The 16,140-nt window shown below is 42.5% G+C and overlaps 1 protein-coding gene across 4 annotated transcripts; it reads left to right on the top strand.

Annotated features, from left to right (window-relative positions):
- Positions 1–1,289: 1,289 nt before the first annotated feature.
- On the top strand, positions 1,290–15,512 carry LOC102221312. Of its 4 annotated transcripts, none has more exons than XM_023349372.1 (2): positions 1,290–1,656; positions 11,124–15,512. In XM_023349372.1, exon 2 carries the CDS (start codon positions 11,522–11,524, stop codon positions 13,298–13,300), a length of 1,779 nt encoding a protein of 592 aa, XP_023205140.1. In that variant the 5' UTR covers positions 1,290–1,656; positions 11,124–11,521; the 3' UTR covers positions 13,301–15,512. The 4 variants fall into 4 exon arrangements, with proteins under 4 accessions (XP_023205140.1, XP_023205142.1, XP_023205141.1 ...); XM_023349374.1 differs by lacking the exon at positions 1,290–1,656 and adding an exon at positions 3,156–3,430; XM_023349373.1 differs by lacking the exon at positions 1,290–1,656 and adding an exon at positions 3,156–3,485.
- Positions 15,513–16,140: the final 628 nt, after the last annotated feature.

Genomic DNA, 16,140 nt, shown 5'->3' with positions numbered 1-16,140 from the left:
AGGTTGCTTTGTGTTGGTTTGACACAAAGCAGTGTGAAAGTGAGGCAGCTGAAATGCAGCAAATGTTGCAATTTTGGTCCCCCAATCGAACCAAGAAAACCTTCAGGTATGAAAACACCCTCAGTTGTTCTTGGGAGTGAGCATGTTCTTGCACGGTTGTTGCTTTTTTAACACACATTTTGACGTGTCGCATCAGAAACAGTAGACAGAAACAGCAAGATTTGAAATAATTTTCCTGATTTTGCGGAGAGAAAAAAAAGTTTTTACGTTTGCTTGAGTGGGCTTTTGACTTTTTTGAAAAAACGTCAATCCGCTAAAGGAAGAAATGGAAACACATTTGCAGAAGAAGTTGTAACATAGTGAACGCTCCCATCCAGTGGTTGGTCTGTGTCTTACCAAGGACAAGAAACTCTGAGAAAGACCAGAACTCCAGCGCAGAGGAGAGAACTGCAGCTGGCAAGAGGCAGTCCAGGCTGGGTGGGACTGGAGGATCGCTCCTGTTCACTGGTGGGTCTGGGCCTTACCAGAGGCACAAAACTTGGGGAAATTTCCAAGTTCAATGTGACAATATCACGCTTTGTGTTGCCTGACTGATTCACTTCCGCAATTAGATGGAAACGTACCTAGTCGCGTTTTCATCTCTCTTTTTTTTTTTTTTGGCGACATTTTAAAAGTTTGCTTAAAATTTACAAGACGGTTGGATGGAAACATAGCTGCCCTGCGGTGGACTGGCAACCTGGCTTCACCCAGTTGGACAACCTCACACAGACAAGCAACGACTGGATGGTCTGGTGTATTCTCAGGCCAACCTAATCAAGAACAGATCACATAAATTGTTAAACACCCCAAAAGTTGCTATTATTTATTTCGAACGTGACAGTAGTATAAAATCATGCACAAGAACAAGGAATGCAAAAGACATATTTTTGTACCACAGTAATCTTGACATGCTCGCCAAGGAGTAGGAAGAAGTAAGAAACTTTGTAAATGCATCCGTCTTCCTGTAGTTACATGGTTACAATGAGGCATCAAAACCTAATGTCCATGAAACAGCAAAATAACTTCCCTCTTTTTTTTCAATGGCTTGTTTCTGTGTTTGCCTTTCTACTCTGTGTCGCACTTTTTTATTTCATTTTAGTGTCTACTAACCTTATTTCACAGACCTTGGTCTGACTGAGGCTGGCTCGGAGCCTGACCCGGCCCTCTCCGGCCCAGTCCCCGCCCCTCCCCGCAGCTCCCTCTCCTGCAACAGGATTTGAAGGCGAAAGAGGAGAGGGGAGGGAGGCAGAGCCAAGAGAGAAACAAAAAACGTGACTAGGCACCCAAAGCCGCCTGTTATGCAACAACTGACCTACTAACATACATTAGAGACTCCACAGCGAAAAGGAGGAAATAAAGAGAGGCAAAATAAAGAAAGGGAGGGCGGGAGGAACAGAAGCGATCATGACGGGAGGAGCGCACCAAAACAAGGCACTGTGGTCGCACATCTACCGCCGGTAACACGGCAGGAGAGCGCTGCTGTTTCTGGAAGCGTGAGTGAGTTTTGAGAGAGACGCAGAACACCGGAGACCCGGTCGGGGGAAAAGGCGGGTTGTTGGACAAGACAACTTGGACAGCGTGGATTCTTTAATTTTTTTTTTTAAACGCATTTTAAAGGTAAGACATCACTGGACATATGGCGTTACCAAGTACCCGGTGTGCGGGTTCGTCTCCGCTCTGTTTGCCTCCGGTGTGGGGGTTTGTTTTGGTGCCACCTGGGCGCGCCTGACTCAATGTCAAGGCGAGGCTGCTCCCAGCTCAGTCAGCCTCCGCCGGGGCTGCATGTGGGGGCAGCGGCGGAGGTGTCGTACCCCCAGGTCAGGGGGTGGGGTGGGGCTCCAGAACCCGAACTTAGATACGCTGTTAAGTTGTAACATAAAGTCTGTTTACTTAGTTGCCCATATGGTCACCCTAAAAACCATGTGGAACGATGTGGAAGTACAGCTACACTGATAAAGCAAGCTGGTAGAATTTAATGAATGCAAACGATCCAATTTTGCATGGCAGTTTAACGGCTTACTTCAAAATGACCTACATTTCCGTCCGATTTCTACTAAGTAAGCCAACTGTGTTAAATAATAATAATAATAAAAATACTCAATTAGTTTAAAATAAACTAAAATTTAATTTAAAAATAATTAATTAAAGCAATGTTGAAATAGTAATAAAAATGTTTATGTCTATTCTAGCAAATTAGCTAGTAGCAAATTTTACTTTAGCATTAGCTTTGTGGGAAAACTAGCCAAAGCTGGATACAAACTCAAAATTCTTGCTCCAATGTCCAAACTTTTTCCACCACAGTAGTGGTGACTGTTCATATTCACTTGGTGAGAACATTTGGTGTGAAAATATCAGCCCTATAATTCACTAATTGAGACTCAACAGGACGAGTGAGAATCGTTAACATTCTTCAGGGAGATTTCAACTTATGGTAAATATTTGGCTAATATATGCTGCCAAAATAAAGTGGATATTAGAATTTAATTAAACGTTACATCTACAACACATATGCTTGGTTATAATGTGATTTTTAATGGCTTAAATGTAATATTCCAAATTCATTTTTAGGTTGTAGTGTAGGAATCTCAACTTGCTAGAGGAAGACATTGGTGCTCTTGTCAACATCCTCTCTCAAATTCGGTAAATAACGATCAACTAATTTGACTGCAACTGTTAACTTAGGTGTCTTACAATAAAGCCCGTATAAAATAAAGATGAACTAAACCATAACTACCCATTAAATTTAACCTGAATGTTTTGGTAATTAGGTTTCTTGATTTGGAGTAACTTCAGTAGCATATTGAAGTTAAACTACAACAAAAATAATAATAATAATAATAATAATAATAATAATAATAATAATAATAATAATAATAATAATAATAATGTGTTTTTATCGTGTACAGAACTTTTCTTGGCTTTACAGTAGCGGTTGTACAAGCAGCTATTTCTGTCCTATGAATAATTCATCAGCCTCATAAATAGAATCCTTCCTGCCACAGAGGCTCTGAGCCTCGACTTGTCCTGCATGTCCACCAGCTTTGTTTTAGGTTAGTAGGCTAGCTCATGTGGACAGGCGGGGAGAGAGAGGGCGGGGAGGGAGAGGGGTGGAAAAAAAAAATCCTATGCAGGCTGAGAGGACACACTTCTCCCCGTCACGTGTAGCAGCTCTTTGTAAAAGGTTACAGCGGCTGCCTTTAACCCTTTGGAGCCCTGAAGGTTGCAGCGTGCGCCGCGACCGTGCCGTTAAACATTTCAACACATCTGGAGCTTGGATGTGTCTTTTTTTTTTTTTTTTTCCTTCTTCCTTCCCCCCCCCCGTCCTTTTCTTGTTTACAACTTACACTTGGAAGCCACGCGCGGACAGCCCCCACGCTGCGGATGAAGAAGGGTGAGGTCCTGCGTGGGTTCGAGAACATCTGGATCAAATGTTGGGGTCAGAGGAGGTGCGGGTCTGTCTCTAAAAAAAAAAAAAAAAAAAAAAAAAAAACACTGGGGGAGGTGGGTTTCTACTTTAAATGTGTTCAAATGGATGTTGTGTTTGTTTTTTGGGGGGGCTTTTTGGCGGTCGTAGATGAATTTCACGGCACAGTTGGAATCGCCTCGCATGACTGAGGATCCGATTAAATATGCATGGACACGATTTGTCAGACAGTGCAACAAAGGAGGCGTGCGGGGTGACATATTGTTCACAAGGTGTTGCTGGCTCTGCGAGATTTATTTATGCATTTTTATGCATTATTATTATTTATTTGTGCCTTCTTGTCTGAACGCACGCCGAACTTGCACCCACAACAACCAGCCCTTTAAAAGGCTGCTGATCTGTTGCGTCACGAGTCGCAGGCGCTAAGGACGTTTTATAGGAACAATCTGATCGCTGGGAACACACCTCCGATATAGGATCTCTGCGCAGGCTTTATAGTAAGCCGCACGTGGGTATTATTACAGCTTTTCAGGAATGCCATTGGTCAAGCCGAGTTAATAACAAAATACATAACATAGAATTAATATGATTTGCTGTGAAAGTGACAGAACCGTGACTTTTATGCGCACCGTGGCTGTAGGAAGATATAGGTAGAGGGAGGGGGTTGCATAATAAATGAATTAAATAATGTAAATAGATCAGAGAACGGAGCAGATTATGCAATCTGCGGAAACCCCACGGTCTGCGGCTGTACGCAGCGCCGCGCTTCTTTTGCTGCGGACCCGGCCGCTGCCAATTGGTCGGCGTGCGAGTTGGGTTTCTGTGTGGCAGCTACGAATGTAGGTCACAGCGGTCCCGCGGGACGGGGACGGGAGCTGAGGAAGGCGCGCGACCGCAGCCGACTGGAAAGGCAGAATCTGAACCCCACCAAAATAAACCCGAGCCATAACAAAGAGCCGAGGCAGTCATGCAGAAGCATGAAAGTGGAGCAGCAACTGAACAAATAACGTTCATTTCTAGGTGTAGCCCCATGCAATTTTAATAACAAAGCACATATTTAAAAAAAACAACAACAACTACAACTCCAGGGAGGAGATATCTAGGAACTTTAGTTTAAAGTAGGACGGAACAACAGAGACTTGTGATTTCAGAGGTTAGAGCAGAGTATTTGCAGTGGGGGGTTCTGTTGAAATCTAATATCATAGAACTCTCAGATTACTTTCCTGGCCTTATCATTTAACATTAATCCAGATAGCCTTGAAAGGCGAAGGTCACGGCTAATCAGAACCAAATGCCTTGTTTCCACTAAGCCATACCGCACCGGTCGGTGCGGTTCGGTATTCTATTTTACCCGTTTCCATAGTAAACGGTTAACGTACAACTGACCCATAATGCACCACTCCTGGACCCCTTCAGTTGTAGTAGGACAACGGTATGGTTAGCATGGTGTTAGTGGCGTCACATAACAGTTCATTGATTGGGGGACAGAAAAACGTCACTGTGCTTGGAACAAAGCGCGAGACAAACTAGTTCCTCACGTTTGTTGTCGCCATGTTGGATGTTTGGATTTAACCCCGACTGCCCAGTGAGAGTCCAACTGGCGGGGGAAATAGAAATAGAATAGCGTACCAAACCTAGAAGTTTGTAGAAAGAAGGTAAAAGTGAACTTTTAGTGCAGTAAAACAACTTCCTGTCACTTTACTTGATTGCTTTATTATAAAACTTTAAACGATTGTCATATTCACATTGGGAAGTTATTCATACTAGAAATAAAGGCATAAGTTTATTCTGTCGGAGTAACTTCTCAATTGATGAGTACGGCAGTTTAAAAAGAAAAAAAACAGCATATACTTAAACTGCTGTAATCATTTAGATTTTTTTAACACCTCTTTACTTTCATATTATACATAGCCCACTGATCATTTCTTTTTTAAAATACATAGAATGTCACCTCCTGTCTAAATTAGAAACAGTGGTTGAGAAAGAGAACGTGAAAAGGCGTCCAGCGAAAGAAATCTACAAATGTCAAAATGTGCTTAAAAGAGCGCTAACCAAACTTGACTTTCAACATCTTTGTTCAAGTTAAATGTTGATTGGTGTTATTTTTTCTAAAAACTCACATGGACTGACTGATCCTAAGTAGCCATTAAGTTAATGTCGACAAATGTCAAGTGCTTGGCAGGATACCTTGACTGGTAATGCTTTGCAGGTTGTGTTTCACACGGGATGGTCATTAGCGGCACACCGCCTCCGTTCTCAGGTTCTTATGTAAACTTTGGCTTCTCTGTTTAATAAGCACCAAATGCAAAACATAAAGACGGTTTCAAGGTGTATTAAATAGCATTTTCATAAACCCCTCTGAAATGTTTGAAATCGGAGTTAGTTTAAGACGACTGAAGTCCACTTTGATCTCCGGCACCTCTTGGACTAGCCGTTAGCTTTAGCCTGAGGCACCAGCTAATCTGGATTTGTACTACATGAAGACAACTTGACAATTAAAATATTAAAAGGGATAGTTTGGAGCTTTTATGTATATTTGTTGAGCCGTGATCAGCAATAGTTGCCTTACCTGTTGTAAGGTGTCGGATTACAGCTAATGTGACACTTGAAAATGCGCTAGATATCAAACGGCTTTCATAAAAGACTGTGAGATTGTCGCGTTCCTAGATGACCAACGTATATCAGCTCTCGTAGTTACCTGATTGGGAATCCCTCTGGATAATATTCAAAATACTACGAGACCAGAAAAAGTACAATCATCAATGCAGTTGAGCAAATGATGCAAACTCGAACAGTTTACATCATCCAAGGCAAACTCAGAATGGGCTGACGAATTGCAAGTGATAAAACAAATTCATACAGTTTATTGTCTATAGCTGCTATCTTAACACCAATGTTGTTCAGCTGAGAAAAACTAATAATTGACTCTTGTTAAAGTCAAGATTATTTACTAATATACTGTAGCTTTGTATTCCCTTAAAGTTGGTTTGAATTGTTAAAGTTAGCTAAAATTGTGTGCCATCTGATTAGCTGTCAGCATGCTCCTGCTTCCAGGATTTCTTCACTTTTCTACAAACTATCATCTTACTGGTAATAGCTTCACAGAACATCACTTTAAAAAAAATGTGTGCTATGTCTCTATAATTAAAGTTCTGAGGGTGTCTACCTTTGCTAAACAAAACTGTGGGACAAGAAGTCATAGTTAGGAGCTCTGTATGGTTTTCATCCTGGCCTACTTTTTTGGCCTGTGGGCTTTCTTGGAGTTTCCTGGCACATGGACTGTGATGAAAGATGAGGGCCTGGCTTTGTTATCGTTCTGTGGTTTGGAGCCAAGAGAAAGGCAAATTACAGCATTTAGTAGGCCAGGAGAGCACATGTGACTGGTGCACCACATGGACTGAGTCACCCTCCTTTTATTATTTTTTTTTCCTTTTTGAGAAAGAAATGGTACGGCTCGTGTTCGTGGAAAGGACTCTGCCTCGCCTTGTTGGTCTGCTGCCCAGACCTTTACCTCCACTCCGCCCCCATTTTCATCATCTCCTTGACATTTTTTTTGCCTCTGTAAAACCAAATCAACAACTAGCCTTGGATTTCAAGCCTTCCTCGTCCATGACCTCCAACTCAGCACTTGCCCTATATTTAATTTGCCCTACCGTGAGCAGGGTGTGGGATCCCACGGTTTAAAGGAGACTTTTTTTTTTTTTAAATGTCGGACCTGTCCTCAATTCCTGATACAGCCCCCTGAAACACGTGCTGGAGCTTTTGAACCACTGTTTCCAAGGCTCACTGCCCCATTTGGACTCCTTGCGGTGTGGGCACTGCGGTCGTGTGAGGGAGTTCAACTCCGGATTCTTTTCCCGTGCCGTCATTTCCAGAGTGCCACAGAAACCGAGCAATGACACGTGAAGTATTTATGACGAACGGGAAGACTAATCCAGGTCAAGGGAACGCTTGCGAGGGAAATAAGTGGGACACAAAGCAGGTTTGCTGCCTCAGTGCTTGTATTTGCATACTCGCTCTGGAAAGCTTTAGAGTGGGTTTTTTCTGGATTTAGCCCCTCTGCAAGTCCAGTAGAATTACCGTCATTGCAGAAGTAGTCGATTTACACTTATTTACACGATTAAATACAATTCGATAAAGAAAGCGGCGGTAGGAAACGGTTAGCTTGTTAAGGTCATTCATGTCTTTGCTCTTTCTGAGGACAGATATGCAACATGCGCAGCCTGTGACGTAAGTCAGCCCTGCGTTTCTTAATAAAATCTAAAATTGAGCATGTGAAGCCGCTGGTTTCAGGGAAAAGAAAAGAGCGTCTGATATGATTGGCTGTGCCCTCCGTTTCCCCATTTTCTTTTTTTTTTTGTTGCTATGGGCGACAAATTCCTTGTAATGATGCAATACCGACAGTGTTCCAACTGCTACTGGTTCTCCCCCTACCAGGCAACCAGCATATTCTCTTTGTTTTAACTCTCTCTCTCTCTCTATTATCTGTTTCTTCTGCTTCTTTGTTTCCACTCCACTTGCTGTCATATTTGCCGATATTCACAAAACGCTCTAAATTTGCCACACTTCCTTCTTTCTTCTTTGTTGCTTCTCTTATCTTTTTTTGGACTTCTCCCTTTTCTCTTTCTGCCGGTCGGCTGACCTATATTCCAGCGAAAGAATACGGTAGAGAAAGCCAGGCTCTTGTTTACGGAGTGCGGCTCGTTCCCAGTTTCTGGGTCAGTGGGACACGCAAATTAAAAACGCCTCTATCTGCTCCGTCTTCCTCCCCCGTGCCGCGGAGGCACATGTCAGTCGTTCATGACGATGACCTGAAACGGTTGAGTCAAGGAAAGCTTCTTCCAGCGGTGGCCAGCAACAAGTTGACGCAGATAAGATCCAGCTATGTTGTATTTGAACTGTGTGCTCAAAAGAAAAACCTCAACAAATCTGTTTTTGTTTTCCCAGAATTAAAACGGGGAATCTTTTCATAACAGCATCTGAGGAGGGTGGAGAAATGAGCAATGCTGTAAATACTTACGTATTTATGTATTACCTATATGAAAGGGCACATTTGATATAACAGTGTCCCCTTCTGCAATCTAAGCACACATTTGAATGCAGAAAGGGATCTTTTATTTATTTACATGCGGTACAGAAGAACTATTTCCTTTTTTTTTTTTTTTTGTATATCCTGAAAAGAAAACCAAAAACAATTGTCTCAATTTAGGTGAACTCCGAAGGTTAGGAAGACAATAAGCTTCATTTTCATGTAGATATTTTTTACACTTCTGTGTAAGAATTCCAGCTACTTCCTCTGTAACAAAGCTGGTGAGGTGAGTTTCGCTGATATCTGTAGGTGAATCCAAGTGGTGTGTACATAAATACTTAATCGTAATGCGTTTCTCGTACGCAAAGTCACATTCGGAAAGTTATATTAAAAACATTATTGTTTGACATTGCGACGATAAGCTCGGTTGCCACTAACCCACATTTTTCTCGCGCTCTTGCGTGGGTTTACCTCATCACAACATCCCAACCCGGTTTTTTGACCTTAATCATTTCACACTTATATCATGTCAGACGAGGGCAGCAAGGGCAGTGGGGAAAAAAAACAAACAAAAAAACGGTTGGCTAAATATATTATATGCAACCAGATTATGAATGCAGATCACTTATTGAATATAAAACCTACCAAATATTGAATTTATGCGGTCGATTGCTATTGCATTATTGCACACATTGATACTGTAATGACAGTACAATTTTATTGACTGTAAATCTACCTGTAGATCTAAGTCGAAGTGTTTGTCTTTACTTTCCAGTCAAAACACTAAACATAGACCAAAAATGTTGTTTTAAGAAAAATGAAGGAATTCTTAATAGGAAATAGATGTTATCCCACAAGATCTCGCGATATCTTGTGGGATAAGGGAAGTCTGTCCCACAAAGAGAAATATGAGGCTATGATATTAAGATGTGTGATTTTTTTTCCCCTGTTGTATCAGTGTTCAGGTTTCTTATTTTTAGGTTCTTGAGTCACCCCGTTGTGTTGACGTAGTCTGGGTGAGGGTCACCAATTGGTGACAAAACCTCTTACGCCTTCTGACTGTTTTAAATTACTTTTGCAGCAACAGTTTGGATACTTCTGTAGAAAAAACGTGTGATATAGTCAAAGACCAAATTCAAAACAATTTAGAGTTAGTGCAGAAATACAGCGACTAGCTAGCCATTAGCCGCTAACGATGCTAATGTTTCTCATCGGCATCAAGTCTCGTGAGCCCAATAAAATGTATCCTTTTGCTTTATCTCATGAGCAGGATGTAACCGTGAACACTAAGTCATTAGTTATTAATCTTTAGGAAAGCCTAACACATTTACCTGTAATTGTGCATCTCAAACAGTTAATGTAGAGAATTTTGTAATTTTTCTGAATTTGTCTTGAAAATGTCATTTGGTTTATTTTGTTTATCAGCTATAACAAAAATGTGGTAGGTCACCCAACACTGCTCTAGAAGAACTTCAGACTACCAAGGCTTGAAAGACATAAGGCAGAATTACAGAAAAAATAACCTGCCTCCTTTATGATGTTTTCAAGGTTTTATAGACACAGGTGGCCAGATTAAGACACAGGAAGCACCTTGTAGTCGGTCATTTTTCACGCTTTACGTTAACCCATGCCATGTTCCACCTTTTGCCTCTTTTCTTTCCGGGGGCTCTTGACCTATATGTATCAGTGCCCCTCCTCCCAGCTTCTCCCACACCTCCAAGTCTCTCACTAGAGTCTCGGCTTCTTTATCCTTGACCTGCATTAGCAGATGCCTTTGTCTGCCTTATCTGCTCGCCCTGTAACATTGATTTGGCATTGACTTGTTTTGGCCAAGAATGCTGCCACATTCCTTTGTGGATGAGCACATTGGATTGGGGGGTTGGGGATTCAAGAGTGCTCATAGATGGCAGCTCACACACACACAAAAATCAGTCCCATGTTGAAGGGTATTTTTTTCTATATTTCCTTAAAATGCTCTGAAGCAGATCCAGGAAACTCTGACAGATCTGCAGCTGACTCAGCCTTTGCTCCGTTTTTTCGAACACTCATCAGACAAAACAAAAGAGCTAATCCTTACACAATCCAGTTTTCATGCTCTCAGCATGTCTGCAACTGATGTAATTTCAGTGGTGCACCATTTGTTATGCATGTGCTTGTCTTGGCTGCAACGTGTAAGCAAGCCATAATGACCACTTCTTGGTTTAGCGTCCGGCTAACCTTAAAAACATGAGATTTTCAAGTCCTTGAAAACTGGCCCATCCTTCTTCTAATGAACTCTTTGTCCTCCGTTGCATCACAAAAGCCAACATCAACATGCCAGGAAACGGGTCAAAGGTCACAGTTTGCAGACAGATCGCATCAATAGCAGGTCTAAAAGGTCAGACGCTAAGGTCTCGCAACCATTCAGTGGTTGCCAGGGGTTACAGAGGCGACAAAGACCAGACATGCCAAAACATTAGACGACGGCTCCGTGGTTTTAGACATAAATCTTTGATCTGCATGGATGCTACAATGTTAAAAAATCATTTATTTTTAAAATCTTATAAAAGATAAACTAAAACAAATGTATGTAACACAGTACCAGTCTATGTGGAATAACATTTCTTTTTTTGTTTCTTTGAATGTCTGCAGCCTTTCATCTTGCAGTCAGCTGCAGAAAGAACAGAGCGAGGAAGGGAAACTGAGACCAAGGCTCCCCAAGAGGCTAACATGCTGAGGTAGACAGAACGGCCTACATCCTGCAGCCTGTGTGGAGATCTAGGACGCGTCGTCTTCAGCTCAGCATACTGCTGTTAAAACATATAACAGTCAAGACTGGAGACTGATCTAATTCACCTCTGTTCTTTTGGACGCTGAAACCCTGAAAGTGGATAAATGAGGGTTGCCAATGTTAAACTTCACTTGTTCTTCATCTTTTTGAGAGATCTGGACACTTGAGTCCCAAACGATAAACAGGCTGCATACACCAGGAGGCAAGGCGTTTTCATTACAACCTCATCATTTCAAAGTGGCTGCTATCAGTTGCAAGAATGGAAAATTTGACGTTGAATAAACCCTCAGGGAACAACCTCAACAGCATTGAGACCTTTGACAGTTACGACGAGACACTTCAAGGGACACCGGCTCGCTTGGGGCGTCTCATCAAACCCAAGCCCAATGTTTCCTGCAGACGGAAGCGTCAGTTTATTTCTGACGAGAAAAAGGACGCCTCCTACTGGGAGAAAAGGCGCAAGAACAATGAAGCCGCCAAGCGCTCTCGGGAGAAGCGCCGTCTCAATGACATGGTTTTGGAAAATCGTGTCATTGCACTGAATGACGAGAATGTGAGACTCAAGACCGAGCTGCTCCAGCTAAAGCTGCGCTTTGGCCTCATCAGCACAGCCTCATACATTGAAAAGAGCCAACAGATCAGCGTGGCAAATGACGGCGGAAATGGAGGCTCTTCCTCGTCCTCCTCCTCTAATCAGTACTACTCCAGCGGTTACTCAAGTGGTTCTCAGGTGATGATTAACTCGGACTCCTCGGAAACAGAGCAGTCGGGACACAGCGATAGCCACAGGCAGCTGGTGAAGTACTCTCCACGCGGCTCCCTCTCCGATATGTCCGATGGCTCCTCGAGGGATAGCCCTGAACCGATGCCGTTTGAAATCAAACAGGAGGGAGACAGGCTGGAGATGGACATCACCAGTGACACCACAACTCAGATTATGTTCAACATCCACAGGGGTCCGGCATCTGGGTCTACAAGCCACCAGATTAAGCAACATCAGGAGATGGATGCTGCGTATCACCACCACCCGCACCTCCTTCAGCAGCAATCGCAGCATCACCAGGTGACAGTCGCTGCTGTCAAAACCACCAGCCAGACTGTCCCTCACCCACCTGCTGCCCAAAGAAGTGTCATCCTGTACGGCGCCAGCAGTGCCTCCTATCCCATTGACGTCATGACCAGGCCCCAGGATGTAGATCTACAGGTAGCCTTAAAGCACAGCAGTAGTCAACTGCAGCAGCCCATCACAAAGACCTCCAATGAGACTCTAGCTGAGGTAACAAAGCAACTGGAGAGAAAGACATTGGACTCTCCTCAGTATGAGCTGTCAGACAGCTTTAATGAGGCTAAAGAGAGAGAGGTGTACAGAGTCTGTCAACCTACTCAACAGGAGGGGGGATCACCCAAAGAGATCCTCAGTGAACAGGTGGAAGGGGTTAGGCACACCCAGTTGTACCACCATCTTCAACAACCTCACCATTCCTACCGCAGTGCACAAGATGAGGAGCCACCAGTGCTTAGCTACGAGGGTGGACCCAGAGCCGATGGTTACCTTCAAAGCCAATCAACGTCGTTAAGTGACGGCGATCCATCTGACAAAGAGGCATCAACAGATGATGAAGAATCCCTATCTTTGTCCTGTTCGGACATGAGCAGCATCCACAACCAACATCTTTCTGGGATCCTCCAATCTGGTTCGCCTCTTCCCCAGTACCCAGGCTGCTCCCAGATGCAGGGATGGGATCCTCAAGGAGAGGTTCGGGGAACAGCGCTTCCCCACAAACTCAGACTCAAACACCGGGCCATGAGCACCGGAAGCAGCGGCGGCAACTGCTCCGGACAGGAGTCCCCAACCACTCCTCCCTCTGCTACTCCACCTCCCCTCCCTCAGCACCCCTATCTTTCCCTCTCACCGTTGCAGAACATTAAGCGAGAGAGCTCTAGTGGAGCTTGCAAACTGGTGGCGTCAGGAGAAGGTGCAAAGAAGGAGAGTGACAAAAAGGAAAGCGGAGGGCAACGAAACAAGAGGCGAGATTAGGAGGCGTCACTTTATAACTTGAAGATTTAAAGTTCTCCCCTAAGACTACTCTGCCATCATGCCTTTGCCCTACTATGAAATGCCCTTCTGACTCTCAGAGGATCTGATTCTGGGCTGTACTACCCACCAACTCCCAGATTCAAGAAAAGAACGGACATATTGTAGGCTGTGTATCATATTTGTATATGTTGTACAGATTTGTCATTTCTTACATCCTCTCCATACTTACTGAAGCATGTTTGTTTATGGGGTGAGGAGAAATGGAACTCCCTGCTTTTTTCTACTCTTCTCATTCAACAGTATCCAGTAGAATACACCGGCGAAAGCACACTTTTGATATTATACAAAAAAGGAATGTAAACGAAAACAACAACAACAAAAAATCAATTTACAACAAATTTGATACATATCCAGCTGTAGATAAACATACAAATGTATGGGTCTATGCCTTAACTATAATCAGATGCAAATGTACACCTGGGATATCCCCTCGACCAAAGAAGCACCAACACTACAACTGCTAGTTTTCATGTCTCACTAACTCAGCCCTCACTCTTTCCCTCTCCCTGCGAACCATCTGCATTATTTCATAAGAGATCATGTCACAATTATTTTTGAAGCACTTCTTTTGTACATAAATGTGATATAAATGAATATATGTATCTATTTTAAGCATCTATTTTAGGAAGAAAAAAAAAGAATACACATCCAATAAAAATGCAACAGGAGGGATAAATCTAAAAATGACCATCCTCTGACAAATCACAACTATCGCACAGTAGGGGTGTAATGAGAACTTGTAGCAAAGACATTGCAGCGATAACCATTTGCTGACATCACGTGACTGCGTCTAGTGAAGTTTGTAATCTACTAGTATGAGCCCTGGATATGAAGATTTGTGCTTTCAGTTTGAGAGCTTCTATGTTTGAGATTCTTATTTTGAAGTATGAAAGGAAGTAGTTCCAGATTAGCCTTTCGTATTGATGGAATCTGCTAATAAAGACTGCTTTTAGGCGTCCTAACAAGTTTTAGGTTTACATCGAAGACTCCACAACTTTTAAATCATTGGTCTGACAGCATTTTGGTTACAGTTACAGTGACATTCCAGATAGAAATGATTCAATCACGACTAGCTACTGCTGACAACGCTAAAGCTGGTACCTGCTTATGCTTCTGTCTGGCCACTGTTACCCAAAGAGCTGTTTTTGAGGTTTTTTTTTTTTTTTTTTAATAAGTTCAGGCTCCACTTGACCTTCTCAAGTTCAAAATCTAAAAATCTTGCATCTCTTCAGTCGTCACTTTTTAAACACGACAGACCCGTCTAATGGACACACCGCCAACAAAGCTAAAGTTAGCATCTGCTTTCATGCCTCCTGTCAGGGCCATGAAAATTCATTATTGTGCGTCATGTTGTCTCATAATCTGTGTTGTTACACCCCTACTGTACAGCCATGTTGGTTTAGGTTGCAGCAGGATGCATTTAGATTAAACCTTTCTCTTCTGATTGCTGAGCTTTGGCATTAATCATTGGTAAATGTCGTGTTTACACAGAAATGGCCATCCGTTGCGGAGAGCCAGGAGCACTGAAAGGAGAATTTGTTTCTCCCCGAGGCGAAGGCCTCATTAAAATGTTTGGATTAATGAACCTTTAACCAGCCTTTTAAATATTTGGTGGAAATCACCGGCTGCAGGCTGTAAGCCTTTTTAGTTTCTTTCAGCTTTATCGACCATATCTTGTTGTTACTATTCACTGGCCCGATGTATTTATTTCCTTTGCCCGTCAACATGCCATTCACTGTACAAACAAAAGAAAAGCACAGGAACGTAGACGGAGAATGTGTACAGACCCCTACACATGCATATCATAGCTTAAAAGTAGAACGTTACATTTGGTAAAGGAGACAAAAGCAAGAGGAGTTTAGAAAGATTCATGTAAAAACACTGCAGTGCACTGAGACTTAATGTAAACCCTGAATACCTACTGTTTACTTATGTCATGGACTATGGTTCTGTAATGTGACCAAATATGACTATCAAGGCCCATGACACACATTGAAAATTATTTCTTAAAGGGGCAAATATTATGTTAAATTGACTTTCTTGAATTTTGCATCTTGTTGAATTATTCCCTCGCCAAAAACATACCTGGAGTGTTGTCTTGATTTGAGAAATCCTTTCATCTCCCGTGGCAACCATTCAGCTGTGCAAAAAATGCCTGGGTGGACCAAGCCCCGCCTTCGAGACGCAGCTACTACTTGAAGGCGGAGTTTCAGAAAGAGCATGAGTTTTTAAAGGGGCCAGAGGCCCAATTTCAAGGTGTTGAGTTGCAAAGTTAAATTTCTTTTAAGTCATATTTGATATATATAGCATGGGTTTTTTTTAACAACTGCAGGTCACATAGTTACTTGATTATGCTATAAAATGATACTATGTGCCTGGAAAACACATAATAGTGCCCCTTTTAAAATTAGGCTAAATAACTTAATCCCAAAGGCAAATTCTACTTACGATTAAACTGGACTAAATTTCTTATCTTGGGCTTTAACTAAAGAGAGGGCTCCATCCTCGTTTCCTGCCTCTATTATGCATTTCAAGGGGTTGTAAACCCCCTAACTTTCATGGTAGTTCTGCAACTGGATTGTGACAAAATGCCTTCACTGGATTCTAGTTTAATGTCTGTGTACCATGTTTGGCTTCTGTTTTTTGTTTTTTTTTTTCTTTTTGGTGCTTGTGTATAAATGTAAAGCTTTCACAAACACTGTAACGTTTGTTTCATTGGGTTTTGTATCCTGTTTTCTAGTCCAGGTGACGTTCCGTTATCCTCTATGCCGTGTCTTTGC

The sequence above is a fragment of the Xiphophorus maculatus genome, chromosome 16, assembly GCF_002775205.1.
Source record: "Xiphophorus maculatus strain JP 163 A chromosome 16, X_maculatus-5.0-male, whole genome shotgun sequence".
Taxonomy (NCBI): Eukaryota; Metazoa; Chordata; class Actinopteri; order Cyprinodontiformes; family Poeciliidae; genus Xiphophorus; species Xiphophorus maculatus.
Note: the sequence above shows the minus strand (reverse complement) of the source record. Positions and strands in the feature narration are given on the sequence as shown.